Source organism: Quercus robur, chromosome 10, assembly GCF_932294415.1.
Source record: "Quercus robur chromosome 10, dhQueRobu3.1, whole genome shotgun sequence".
Taxonomy (NCBI): Eukaryota; Viridiplantae; Streptophyta; class Magnoliopsida; order Fagales; family Fagaceae; genus Quercus; species Quercus robur.
Genome location: NC_065543.1, coordinates 39,246,786 through 39,261,129, shown reverse-complemented (window position 1 = coordinate 39,261,129; position 14,344 = coordinate 39,246,786). Strand labels below are relative to the sequence as shown.

At 32.3% G+C, this 14,344-nt stretch overlaps 2 protein-coding genes across 2 annotated transcripts; one reads left to right on the top strand and one right to left on the bottom strand.

The window, feature by feature from the left end:
- Window positions 1-3,215: 3,215 nt before the first annotated feature.
- Window positions 3,216-6,032, bottom strand: LOC126702456 (40S ribosomal protein S19-3). The gene is made up of 4 exons (XM_050401158.1): window positions 5,838-6,032; window positions 4,552-4,642; window positions 4,203-4,386; window positions 3,216-3,526 (listed from the first exon to the last, which is right to left on the bottom strand). The coding sequence occupies exons 1-4, from the start codon at window positions 5,919-5,921 to the stop codon at window positions 3,454-3,456; spliced, it is 432 nt and encodes a 143-aa protein (XP_050257115.1). The 5' UTR covers window positions 5,922-6,032; the 3' UTR covers window positions 3,216-3,453.
- Window positions 6,033-12,310: 6,278 nt separating this feature from the next.
- Window positions 12,311-13,924, top strand: LOC126704140 (expansin-A23-like). The gene is made up of 2 exons (XM_050403167.1): window positions 12,311-12,437; window positions 13,311-13,924. The coding sequence occupies exons 1-2, from the start codon at window positions 12,311-12,313 to the stop codon at window positions 13,922-13,924; spliced, it is 741 nt and encodes a 246-aa protein (XP_050259124.1).
- The last annotated feature ends 420 nt before the right edge of the window (window positions 13,925-14,344 follow it).

Below are 14,344 nucleotides of genomic sequence, written 5' to 3'. Positions count from 1 at the left end.
AAGTGCAAGCCCAAGCCATTTCATCATAATCAAGGTTCAAGCACACCAAGCCTCAAGCATTCGAAATGGACCAAGAAGAAGCAAGTGGCCTAACTTTGCCTCACTCCACATTTGGTTTGCAACATCAACGTTTTGTACCAGTTTAAATACCAATCGTACTGGCCATATCGGGTATTTTGGCCAGTACGGGCGTACTGGCTAGTGCAAAAATAAGTTTTTTTTTTTTTTTTTTTTTTTTTTTTTTTTTTTTTAAGTTTTGTAATTTTTCAATTTTTGTAATGGTAAAATGGTAACTTATTTGCATTAACTTATTAATATTATTTGTTTTTATAGTATGCTAAAGTTTAAAATCATGAATAATTTATTCTAAATTAAGGTAATGTTTTATGGTAAATTTTTATTTTTATTATAATATATATATTTATTTGTTTATAAATATAAAAAAATAGCGGTACACCCAAAACGGTACATCGGTATTGACCGGTACCGAATAATATCGTTCCACTTGTCAAACCGGTATAGTCTCCGATACTAGATTTACTACTTGCAATCCCTTAGCTCTGCTTGTCGTTCTTACTTCATGCAAATATCTAACGATATTATTCTGCACAATCAGGAAGTTAAATAATATTTTCCTGCACAGCCAGGAGTTATACGTGTGTCTTTCATTTTTTGTACCATATTCCCTGATCTTATCCCCATTAAAAAGCATAAATAAACAAATTTTCTAGCGTGAATCCATGGAGGCTTTGTAGCATCCAGCAGGTTGAAGAGGTTTAATGTATAATTAATATCATGTCCATGGATTCTTTTAGACAAATTGATGGAATTGTGAGGCGTTTATGGACACATTGAATTCGATGAACGATTTTTTTGTTTTGTTTTTTTTTTAATCAAGACAAAGTATGGCAGTTGCATGAACAATAGATACCAAAGCCAGCTGCAAAAGCCAAGATACGAAGAACAGGGTTTTTTTTAAAAATAACTATAAAACACATACTATATTATAAGTTAGCCAACGTTTCAAACTTATTGCATTTCTAACAATTCGAGTCCAGTGAAGTCGATTTGCCCAGAAAGTTGGCGTTAGGAAATCGAGTTTACTGAATTCGATTTCTATACACCCAAAAAAAGCTCAAAAAATCTCAACTCAATTCACATTACACCCAAAAAAAAAAAAAAAAAAAGAACATAAGAAACAGAAAAAAAAAGATTACAACATCGGAGCGGAGGGGCGACGGCATCGGAGCGGAGGGACGGCGACAGTGACGGAGTCTCAGCTCCGGTCATTCCCGCTCCATTGCCGTCCGTCTCTCTCACTCTCATTCCCTCTTTCGTGTAAAACGTCATCGTCTTTGGCGCCCCAGATGTTGAAACGAGAAGCTTTGATAGAAAGAAGAGAATGAGGGAGTTGGAAAGTGAGTGGCGAAGGAAGGAGAGGAGGTTGTGGGTTTGGAGGAAAGGTGGCGTTTGGCAGAGAGGAGAAAGAGAACAGAAAGGGTTTTGGGTTGAAGAAGAGAGAACCCAATGGTTTTTGATGATGAGTCTGTGAGGAGAGAAGTGGAGGTTTGAAAACTGATGATACTTGGTCGAAGAAGCTGGAGCTGATGGAGGTGATGAGCAGAACTGGGTTTTTACACATAGAAATCGAGTTTATTAAACTCGATTTCTATGTACACAAACCGAGTTTGTTAAACTCGGTTTGTATACATAGAAATTGAGTTTACTGAACTCGATTTCCTAACGTCAACTTTCTGGGCAAATCGACTTCACTGGACTCGAATTGTTAGAAATGCAATAAGTTTGAAACGTTGGCTAACTTATAATATAGTATGTGTTTTATAGTTATTTTTTTAAAAAACCCCGAAGAACAACTTACAGCCCAAACGAAGAACAAGAAGCTGCAAAAGCAGCAAGCACAAGGAACAAAGTCAGAGAACTAGCTACCACCTACCACCAGCCAAAGCTAAACCCACAACTCAAACTAATTTAAAAAAAAAAAAAAAAAATTCCCCACACTTAACAACTAACATAATGAAAACAAAAAATGGAATTCTCCAAAGACTATAAAGGATTCTATTTTTCAATTCTCCACAGGTCTCTTTGGCATTTTTAACAAACATTTTGACTACTCTCTTTTAAGTTTTAACATTCCACAGCCTCTCTATCTCTATACCAAAGCTACTCTCTTTTGACAAACATCTCCACTGCTCTTCAACTCTTTCTTTGCCTTTGCCATGGAGAGTGAAGCAAACTGAAGCCCATTATTTTCAAGCAAAAGGTAGTATGAAGTTATGAACTACATTATCCAAAATGTCGATGATGTGAGGGGTGTTGAAGCACTTGTCATAATATAAACATGGGTTATAGAAATCATCTTGAAAATCGATGAGAGTTCTGCTTTGTGGTCTCTGTAGTCACACAAATAACAACCTGTCTGATATTTTGGAAAAACGATCTGTCTGCAATTTTCGAATTATAATTGGAAGGGTCCCTGCAGTCACGCAAGTAGAGTATGTGAGGACTGAGAATCCGTTTATATTAGTCTATTTTTTATGCAGCTCTTTGAGTTGGGTAACTGCTATTCAAGGATTATAATCCACGTACTCTTTTTATTTTTTAAATGGATCCCACACACTATTGCGACAATAACCTTACACACAACAACTTTGCCCACAAATTGCAACTTCTTCAAGTCATAATTTTAGTTCGAAAAGTGTGTAACAATCATTTCCCAAAATGTAATTTGACAAACCACTTAGTAAACCACAAACTACAACCTTGTATAACAAGAAAGGTATTTTAGTTTTGAGTAAAAGATAAGTAAAACAATTCACCCATGAAGCCTCAAGCCACAACACCGCCAACAAGGTTCTATGGCCTATACGGTTCTATGGCCTATCTAATAGGCATATTTCTCACTAGCAGCACACAAGTGTCGGAACGTGGTTTGTAATTATATATTAGGACAAGCACAAGACAATTTAATAGCACTGGAAGCAAACCAAAATATAAGCCATTTGATGATTAATAATATAAAAAAGTTTTGAATTAGCCAAACAATTCACCCATAAAGCCTCAAGCCACAACACCGCCAACGACGTTCTATGGCCTATCTAATTGGCATATTTCTTACTAGCAGCACATTAGTGTCGGAACGTGGTTTGTAATTATATATTAGGACAAGCACAAGACAATTTAATAGCACTGGAAGCAAACCAAAATATAAGCCATTTAATGATTAATAATATCAAAAAATAGGTTTAGCAATAGGACAACAAAGTGAAAACAACCAGCATAGTGAACTCTCCTAGAAGCCACGTTCATCAAAAAAGTATTGAAGCCAAATGAGAAAATAAAAAAATAACAATGTCTTCTTATATCGACTTCAAACAACTACATTCTAAAGTTCTCAAGAGTCTTTTAATCCTCAGCACGCCTGCATTAATCTCTCTAAAGGGCAACTGCAATCCGTCCAGCAACCTGGTCAAGATCTCGCTGACCAGTGGATGTGATCTTCCTCCCACTGGCATACAAGAATAGAAATTGTTTTAAGTATCAAGTATATGAGCTGTTGAGTCGACGAAAAATTGTCATCACATGATGTCTCAAAAGTGGGCAAAGTAATTTATCAAAGAACAATATTTGACTGAATAATGTAGATAAAATTCATTCAGAATCTATTGTGGAAGAAAAATTGTTGTTCTAAAAACTGATTCACACACTGAGAATAGTAAAACAAACTGAGATTCATTCCAGAAAGAATTCTTTTATTTGCGGCTAGAAACCCAAGATAAAATTTCCCTAATTTCCTTGGTTAACCAAAAATCAGTTCTCTTGGTGCTTCAGATTTGCTTTGAGCAAAAAATATTGAAAGGAAATGTTGCCATGTCCTATTAAGTCATTTGGAGAAAAGAATCCTTTTCTGCACAAAATTACATTTTTCATTGAGAAAAAAAAACCTTTTTTGGATATATTTTATCTGGGTAAATGGAGCTTGATATTTTGTTACTAGGAAAATAACCATATCAGAAGCCCCTTTTTTTTTTTTTTTTTTTTTCCATTGCCCTAGAGGCAAAAAAAAAAGGGGGGGGGGGGGTGGTTGAGTGTTGAAAATCGTACATTAAATCAAGAAAAAAGAGTCATCTATTCATTTTTTTATTTGTTAATCATGAAACCAAAATGATGCCAGGGATACTCACCCCTTTGTGTCAATCTCAACAATATTCATGTTCTGCAATTGCTTAAGTATGTGACGAGCAATGGCACCACTGCTTTTACAGAAATGAGGTGGACGACTGCCATTCCTCTTGCTTCCTCCATAGATCCTTCTGAATGCACCAACACCAAGACCCCCCCTCAAGTAGATCTTCCTTGCCATGGAAGCTGCAGTAAAAATTTGGTTAAGAAGATGCAACCACAATACACAGTTATACTATAAATGTATTAGTCTTGTGTATGTAAATGCGCCCTTTTTTGTGGGTTTTTTTTTTTTTTTGGGGGGGGGGGAGAGGTGGTGGAGAGAAGAAGAAGTGAAGGAGGGAGACACACCGGCTCTAATGTAGTACCAATCAGGGTCATATGGAGCAAGCTCCTTAAATGTTGCTGTCTTGACAAGATCGGTCCATTCAGGGAGTTCGACCTATAAGAAACCAAGGAGATAGAGAATGGAAACATGAGAATACCAACACCACCACCTACTGATGTACAATAAAAATCCAGAGCCTAGTCATGATTGATAAGTCAAATAACAGGCTTCAGCATATAAAAACTAACCAGATGACAGAGACACATTAAAAGAGTGAATATCACCCACGCAATACCATCATATGCCAGGGCAATGCATCCATATCAATCAAACATCTAATTTCAATAACATGGATGGATTATGGAGAGTGCAGCCGACATTAGTGAGACTGCATTGTCACCATTTATTATGTCACAGAACTATCAGCACCAAAGTTGTCAATACTGTAACACACCAGCAAGGCAGTCAAATGCAAAAGGCAACCTTAAAACACCAAGGTATTGCATCAACCAAGGCATGAGGCAGCAAAAGGGCACTAGACCAATTCAAGTGAAGTGCCAAAATCTAGACATAGTTATTATACATACAGAACTTAAATCATATGTATTTAATGTATTGAAATACTATAATCAAGTGTTTTTGACATGTATTAGGTCTATTAATTTATATCAAAATAGGCTTAACACAGTTTAGGCTCTATTAATTATTCTAACATCTAACAATAGGTTTTGCAACAAGTTTCTATAAATTAATTAATCTAACAACAAGTTTCACAACAAGCTTCTGTTAATCAACTAGTTTAACAATAGGAAATAAGCATAGCAGCATGGCTCAAAATTTTTGCTTATATCCCAGTCCAGGAACAGATCAGCAAAAGACATGAAACAGCAACCAGACCAATAATCTAAAAAAGTGTTGCTCCACTGTTCTTTACATTTTAAACTGCATTTCCATACCATGAAAGGCCATCAAACATCAACAATGTTTGCCTCAAAAGTGAATCAAAGTTCCAAAATGCCATCTTTGAATAAAATCCAAAAATGGGTACTTGGGTTTCCTTGAAATAACACATTTTCTTAAAAAAAAAAAAAAATCAATTTTAACAATCACATAAAAACTAATATCATTGCCCAATACATAACCACATTCCCAGAACACCCAAAAAAAAAAAAAACCACCCATTCAACTCAAACCATTAACAACATTATTCCTTGAAAAATTACACACATTCAAAATAAAAAATACCCACATATAAGTGTTAAGTTTCAGGATCATAGAAAAATAAGTGTTTATGAATGTAGAGATATACATGGCCAGAGCGTTTGAGGTGAGCGGCATAGGCCTTGACGAACTCGTGGGGGGACACGTCTTTCACATTTCTCGCAGTCTCCATTTTCTGCTGCTTCTGGGTCTTGCTGCTGCTTCTGCCGCGGCGTGCCTCCTACAACTCTACAAGATGTGAGCGTTTGAGAGAGAGAGAGAGAGAGGAAGGAAGAACTTGAGATTTTAGAGATTAGGGTTTTAATGTTTCAATGAGGACTACGATATTACTTATTTGTCCCTCAACTTAAACCCTATATTCCATTTATGCCCTCACTTCTCTTTCTCTTTAAACCCAAAAAAAAAAGAAAAAAGAAAAAAAAAAAGAGGATAATTATAAAATCCCCTTGACATTCGATTTACTAAATTTTATAAATTTGAATCTTGAGTTTTGCCTCTTACCTCACAAGAATTATGTACTTTTATAAAGTGACTATTATATCAAAAGTGAGCAATGATCAACTTTGTTAAATTAATATTAAATATGGTTCTTCTAAAAAAGAAAATATTAAAAGTAGTGTGCACTTACTTGTTCTATGCTTAAGGGTAGGTTTCAAAATAATCCTCCATTTCAGGATTAAAAAATTAATTGTTTTAAAATTTTAATTAAAGTTTATTTTAAAATATTAAATATGAATTTTGCTTATTACTTTTTTTTCTTTTTTCAAAGATTATGGAGAGATTTGTCGTTGCAAGTGTTTGATGCTTGATAAATTTTGTATTTTTATTCTAAATTTATAAATTATTTTTTTACTAACCATGGTTAAACTTCTGTAAAGAAGTTCTCATAAAAACTTAGAATATTTCGTTACTAATATAAATAAAAGGGGATGTTAATTTCTTTGAAACTCAAGGGAGAAATGTGTTATTCTCTTCAGTTTTAGGGTGGAGTATCATTCCCCTAAACTTTAAGAGGTGTAATTACCCCTAATAAATAAAATAAAGTAAACTGTGATAACTTTTTTTTAGAAACAATATACTATGATACCTAGGAGATAGAATTAAGTGTAACCACAATAACACCAATATAAGAGGGGTTACATTTATTCCCATTACACATAAAATTTCCTCAATAACTAAACTTGACAAATGGGTTGGGTCAAATAATTTTTAACTCAATAAAGTAAATGTCAAATCGGATATGGGTTATAAACTTTATTGAATTAAAATGGGTGGTTATTTCTATGAACCTTACCATCTTTGACAGATTTAGTTAACCTGGACGGCCTTTACATCTTTCACCGAAAGAAAATACAAAAACAACTTTATTACTTTCTAATATTTTTTTAATGGTATTTCTTTCAATACCAAAGAATAAAAAACTTTCAAAGATAGAAGTTGAATAATACATAAAATTAAGTTTATAGTTTAATAATTAATTCTAATAATCTTATAGTTCAATAATTCCATAGAAGAGGGAAAAACAAGTGTGTATGCATGTTCTACATGAAACATTACGCACATTGTACATGAAACATTAAATAAGTTAATTAAATCACCTTTTCATAAAAATAAAAATAAAAAGTTAATTAAATCACCAATAAATGCAAGTGTGCATTGGATTAACTTTTTGCTGAAATTTGAAATAAAAATATAATTGTACTTAAAAAAAATTTTAGCTTTAAAAAGTTATACATAAATAAATAAGTTAAAAATTAAACAAAAATGAGGAGCCAAACTCAAACTAAAAATATATAGAGATTTAAAGTAACATGTTATGTAAAAAAAGAAAAAGAAAAAGAAAATCAGGAAATAAACTCAATATTAAACTATGGGTAAAAAAACCTACTTAATGTTAGACATTGGAAACATTTATATTTGAGTATTACATGTTAAGTTAACGAGTAATGTCATTAATATTTTCATCTTTGATATAGAAAATATAATACAACTTTAGAATACAAATATAGTAGTATACTTTGAAAATGAATCAATTAAAAAAATTAAAATTAAAATTTTAACATAGAGGATTGGGAATTGGTTGAGCCAATATATATAACTAATCAAACTAAAACAGCTTACTATTCCTATTACCCATACCCTTTTCTTTCATGTGGGTTCGAGTGGGTAATCAAGGCCAAGACCAATTTGCTAGGTTTAATGATCACCCTACATAGGCACTACAACGGTTTGTAATCACTAGGAATCAATAATAAATATCTTATGAGACCGTCTTATGAAATGTCTCTCTCATATTTAGTGAGTCTCATACATTTATGGAACCCACATGTTGTGAGAGAAACGCTCTATGAGACAGTCTCATAAAATAAAATTTTGGAAGTAAATATACAAGAAGCGTAGACTAGTACACAAGGAACTAACACAACTACACAAGTGGAAGATTCACACATGCACCATCAAATGGATTGAATTATAACTTTACCTAAGCCCTTAATATCTAGTAGTTTTAAGCCCTTCAAACCTGGTTAGTTTTAACTTTTAACTATTTTGAACTATACAAGAACTCAATGAAACTTGAAAAAAAATCTCTTTTAATTTTTTTTTTATATATATATATGTTTAATTTATTTAAAAAAAAAAAAAAAAACACTTTAGTCTCCACTTTTTGACATTTTTAAATGTTGCCTTTGTCATCATGTCACTCACATGTCCAACAAATTGTGTCTATAAGTCATTTGGGCCTCCCCTAACAAACAAACCCATTTTTACCAAAAAAATAAAACATAGGCCCATTAAACAAAACCCAAAATGCCATATGAGAGGAAACAAGTAGCCACGCATAACTTGATGCAATTGGGTCAGTGGCTTTTTCAATCTTGGAACTTCTTTGCCTTCAATTAGGTTTTTCATTCTCGTTTATGTGACCCCATGAGGTTGGGAGGGGAACCTTTGGACAAAAGTATAGTTTAATAGAATAAAGAGCTACAATGGCTCTACAAGCATGGAGAGCTACTATAGTAATTGCAAGTTTTGACTACCCATAAGTTAGTTTGTTGCTATCCTCGAAAAATAATAAAAGTTGGAGTCTGTTGGAGCTGTGATTTTGAGGTTGACTCTCCAAAATTTGGATTCAAAGAGGGTTTATCTCATATGATAGAAATGTTAACAAAGGTCTAGCTAAATTTTTTGCTAGAAAGTCACTTTTCTATTTTAATGCCTTATTTTTTTTTTTTTGGATTCACTATTCAACAAACTCTTTATATTTTTTCTTTGTTTTACCTATATTTTTTAAAAATCTCCAACTGCCACACCCTCTCTCTTCTCACTCTCTCCTTCCTTCACCACACTACCACCGCCATGCCTAACCCCACCACAACCGCTCCCACAACTCAACCCCTCAAAATCATTAGTTGAAGTCGTTAAATCCCATTGTTGTTGGCCTTCACAACTCCACCTCCCCATTTTTCATTGGATTCGAGACTGCCATCACCATAAAAAGCACCATTGCACAATTCTCGCGTCCTTGATTAGATATTGTTGACTTCAACCAAAAAGAATGGCTCATATTCCCATTTTGCATCCTCGCTTGGACTTGACTACCTTATGACTAGTTTGGATGGAAGGTGAGTAAAGGAGAGTAGAATAGAATTGACCAGAATTGAGTGAGAAGTTAGTTGTGGAATTGTTAAAGAGAAGTCGACATAATGAGATCGAAAGATTTGGGAAAAATTTAAGAGGGAGAATTGTCAGTTGGGAATAAATAAAAATTGGTGAGAGAAATAATTTAGCTTTGTTACAATACCCAACATTGTTGTTGAGTATTGTAACTTTTGAGTGACGAGTTAATTGTGAATGGTCTTGTAATTGGATTTTTTTGGCCTAATGTACACAATTATGTCAAATTATCAATTGATTTTTCTTTCACATAATGCCTCTAGGCCCTCTACAATATAAACCTGTTTTTTCTTAAAATATAGTCACTCTTGATATTTGTACCACTTATATATAGCCAAATCGGAAATCGGAGTGAAATTTCTATTTTGAAACCCTAGAGATTCTTAAAAAAAAAAAAAAAAAAACCCCTAAAATGCCTAATAATACACCAAGTGGTATAGAAAATTTTGCACAAAATTTAATTATAATTCTAGAAGAAATCAATCAAGTTTATCAGTTCCAGTCCTACAGTTAAACTTAAAACACTTCTTAGATAAATGATAATATTTGGATATTCTATTTCACGTAGAAATCCATCTCCATCCAAGAAATGAAAGTTTACTTTTTGAATGAGTAAAAAAAAAGGGTGATATTATAGGTTTTTTTTTTTTTTTTTTTTTTTTTTTTTTTTTTTTTTATAAATTATAATTTACTTTTCATGAGACTTGAGTAATATCAAAATCATCACTAGACCTATTTTCAGCTAATTCTACTTTATTCCCCTTCACCCCCTCCTTCTCCACTCCATCCAAACGGATCCTAAGTGTATGTTTGATTAACTTATATTATTTTTGGTCTGTTTGGTTGTTAAAATTTTTTAATCACAAGGATTTTTGACAATTTCACAGGAATTAAATTTGAAAGAGTTGACATTTATGTTGTTTGATATATAATACTTTAAATTCGAAAATTTAGCATGCTATAGAAAACACTATATTTAAAAAAATTGTTTGGTTGTTCAAAAAGTCTTATATACATTATTTTAGAAACTAAATAATTAATAATTATTTGGTTGAAAGATAAATATAAGAATAAACAAGAGATAACATAATGAACAAAAACATCTTAATAGCCCAAGTAAAGTAAAGCAAAAATGATTTTTCATAATAGCGGCAAGTGAAATGGGAGCAACCTTAATTGTGATTTTTTTTTTTTTTTTTGGGTTTTAAAATGAATTGTTTATACTTAATTTAATAAATAAAAATATGAAAAGTTGAATTTATTTATCACATGAAAAATTCTCACATATACAACATATGTGGGAATTGATATTTCCAACATTAAAGGTAGGGTTAAGGATTCCTGCATTTCATGGGAATTGAGATTCATGGGAATTGAGATTCATGGAAATTGAGATGTTCATGGAAATTGTAATTCTCACGAATTTTATCAAACAACTAAGTTTTATAAATTATTGGAAATCAGAAATATTTATCCTAAATTTTCACTTAACAAACACACTTTATGAAACCCTATGTTTGTTTTAATGGAAAACCTGATGTGAAAATAGTTTTATGCATTTTTCTATGTTGGGTAGTATTAGAAAAATGTGATATTTCTAGAAAATGATTTTAAAAAAATGATTCATTTTCCACAAAATGTTAATGTCGATTATAAGATTATATAACTATTTATAAGATTATTTATGTGTATTATTTAAAGAAATCACATAACTTATTTAAAAAGTCATATGACTAAAAATACATGTTAATGGCCTCTTTAACGGTTTAATCACTATGTAGTATGTTGGAGGAAGTTTCCTCTAAACCGGTTTGGAGGTAAACTTTTTCCAAAATAAAAATACTTAGGAATGTTTAAAGTTTTATGGCAAACTACATAAAATCTTCCAACAAGGAAAAAAAAATGTACTTATAGTGAGATACTAAATTTAAAAAAATAAATTCATCTAAAAAAATTTTAAAAAATAAAGATACTGTAACTCCCTAATTTAATTGTATTTAATTGTTTCTCAAAAAAAGTTAATTGTATTTAATTAAGCTTAATTAAGTTTATTGATGTGCCTTGTGGTACCGTACCAAAAGCGTATCAACTATCAAGGATGGAGATATTATCCTTTAAAAAAAAAGGAGATTTTATGGTAAATTAAAGCATAGAAAAATGTCTTCCTAATCAGAGCTTTCTCCTTTAATAAATCACCTTCATTTGGATTCTTTCTATATTTCCTCAAAAAAAGAAAAAAAAGAAAAAAGATTCTTTCTATAATTACTAAAAGCATTCTATATTTAATCATAAGAAAAAATTAAAAAAAATTCTAATGTTATTTTTGAGACATAGTTGCCAACCATATTGGTTTTCTTCTTCTTCACGTAATATTAATGAGGAGTACTTGGAAAGGGGTCAATGCCCAAAATTGCACAACCCCATCATAAATTCATTCATAATTGACCATTTGACCCTTTGTTTTCTATGTAGAGTAATGCTACAAAATTCTTCGTGAATTAGATTCTTACTAATTTTTATTTAAATAAACGACTAACATCACTTTTTAACTTAAATAATGTAAAAAATTTTGTAAAAAAGTTTATAACTTAAACATTTTTCTTCTGCGTATACTTTTACTACCAATCACCAAAGGAGTACTTAATTGGAATCTTATTAATTATAAGGAAAAAATAATTCGTCCAATCACTAAAATATCATCATACATTAATTGCAATTATATAACCGATGATTTCATATCTCTACTGAAAAATAGCCATAAGGGCCATAATAATGTAAATAAGTAAATAAATTCCAATTCTCATAATCTCTTCGTTAAGACCTATAAAAACTATCCCTAATACACTCTCTCGCTCAAAAGAAAGATTGATTAATCATTAAGGCAAAATGGCTGGCTTTGGAATTGTGGCTGCTTGGGCTACTATTGTGGCTCTGGTCGCGTCTAATGGTGCTCATGGCTGGGATTATGCTCATGCAACATTTTATGGTGATATTGGAGGCGGTGAAACCATGAGTAAGTGCTCTTATTGTCCTTTTTCATTTTTTGGATCTTGGTTTAGAAATATACATACACTAAATATACCCAACCCCACAACCCCTAGGTACTTACACCTAGAGAGGTGACATTAGACCATGGACATTGGCACTCTTAGATTGTGTTTGTTTATATTTTAAGAAAAACATATTTTTACTATTTCTTCACGTTTTCTCATCTCCCAAAAACATATATATATATATATATATATATATGTTATAAAATTAAAAAAAAAAAAAGAGAATTCTAGATTTAAAAGAATTGTGATTAACCAACCACCAGTATTGGGGGTGGCGAGCGGTGGCCTGAGGACTCTAGTGGGTAGTGGTGGTTGGGTGGATACAAGTAAATAACATTTTTTTAATAAAAGTATTTTTATTTTATATATATGTTGACCAGCAATTTCATTTGACTCAAACAACCACAAATATGAAAAATATTTTTCGGAAATCAATTTTCATCTAAACAAACACAACCTTATTGTCCTTCAACCATGGCAATTAGAAGTAGTCTACTAATATTTCACCACCATGACAAAACGAATGAATTAAAATCATGTTGTTTTTCATTTGTAGTAGAAGCCTAGAAGGCACCATTGGTGATAAAACACATTGGCATTCTTTCATATTGAAGAACTTCTCTCCTAACATAGAAGGCAATTTTACATACTTAAAAAAGAAAGTGGTATCTTAATCTTTGTCTCTGATGAGACACCCCAGAAATCCCATAGATCAATAGTATGGTGAATTGAATTGTCACGTACTAAACCAATGAACCTACCGGTGGGGTTACCTTCCTGTTGTTGATAATGAAGAAAATTGATATATTTTGATTTTGTTTATTTTGTTGCAGTGGGAGCTTGTGGTTATGGAAATCTATTCGATCAAGGTTATGGTCTTGAGACAACAGCATTAAGCACTGCCCTTTTCAACAATGGGGCTACATGTGGTGCTTGCTTTCAAATAAGATGCATAGACTCACCATGGTGCAAAAAAGGTGCAGGTATAATTCGAGTAACAGCCACCAATTTTTGTCCTCCTGACTATTCCAAAACCGAAGACATTTGGTGCAACCCACCACAGAAACATTTCGACCTCTCCATGTCAATGTTCCTAAAGATTGCAGAATACAGAGGTGGAATTGTTCCTGTTATGTATCGGAGAGTCATGTGTTACAAGAAAGGCGGGATTAAGTTTGAGTTAAAGGGAAATCCATATTGGTTGCTGGTGTTAGTGTACAATGTTGGGGGTGTTGGCGAAGTTAGTAATGTGAAAATTAAGGGTTCCAATACTGGTTGGATACAAATGTCACGTAACTGGGGCCAAAATTGGCAAACTGGGGTTCGTTTAGATGGCCAAAGCTTGTCTTTCCAAGTGACTGGTAGTGAGGGTAGAATAGTGCAATCTGATAATGTTGCACCCTCAAATTGGCAATTCAATAGGGTATATGAGGGCAAGAATTTTTAGGAATGAGTAACAGGAAATTTTTTTTTTGAAATCTTGGCTGCTAGTAGATCTTGGACATGTTTTGTTTGATTAAGAATTGTCTATGTACATATGGTTTATTTGAGATTTAGGAGATTTAGCATGTAATGGAAATTCAAAGTCTGAAGAATAAATTTTGATTTTGTTATGCTTATCAATGAATTTATTTTCCTGAACTTGGCCAAGAAAACTGCCCAAATTAATCTATGGTCCATTTATTTTTATTTATTTTATAAAAAAATTAAGAATGTTTTAGAGAAGTTCATGCCTTCATGGTATACATTCACATCACACCTATTGATTTATTTTTTGGTAAATTTTCATGTTGACCTCTTGCATTATTTTTTCAGAAATAGTAATTATTTCTAAAGTATGTGATTAAGATATTCTGGAACTGAGAAA

Coding starts and splice junctions, on each gene's coding strand:
- LOC126702456 (XM_050401158.1), bottom strand. CDS start 5,921: ATGGAGACTGCGAGAAATGTGAAAGACGTGTCCCCCCACGAGTTCGTC. Junction 4,387..4,551: donor TTGGTACTACATTAGAGCCG/GTGTGTCTCCCT, acceptor TTTTTACTGCAG/CTTCCATGGCAAGGAAGATC. Junction 3,527..4,202: donor GTTGAGATTGACACAAAGGG/GTGAGTATCCCT, acceptor CTTGTATGCCAG/TGGGAGGAAGATCACATCCA.
- LOC126704140 (XM_050403167.1), top strand. CDS start 12,311: ATGGCTGGCTTTGGAATTGTGGCTGCTTGGGCTACTATTGTGGCTCTG. Junction 12,438..13,310: donor TGGAGGCGGTGAAACCATGA/GTAAGTGCTCTT, acceptor ATTTTGTTGCAG/TGGGAGCTTGTGGTTATGGA.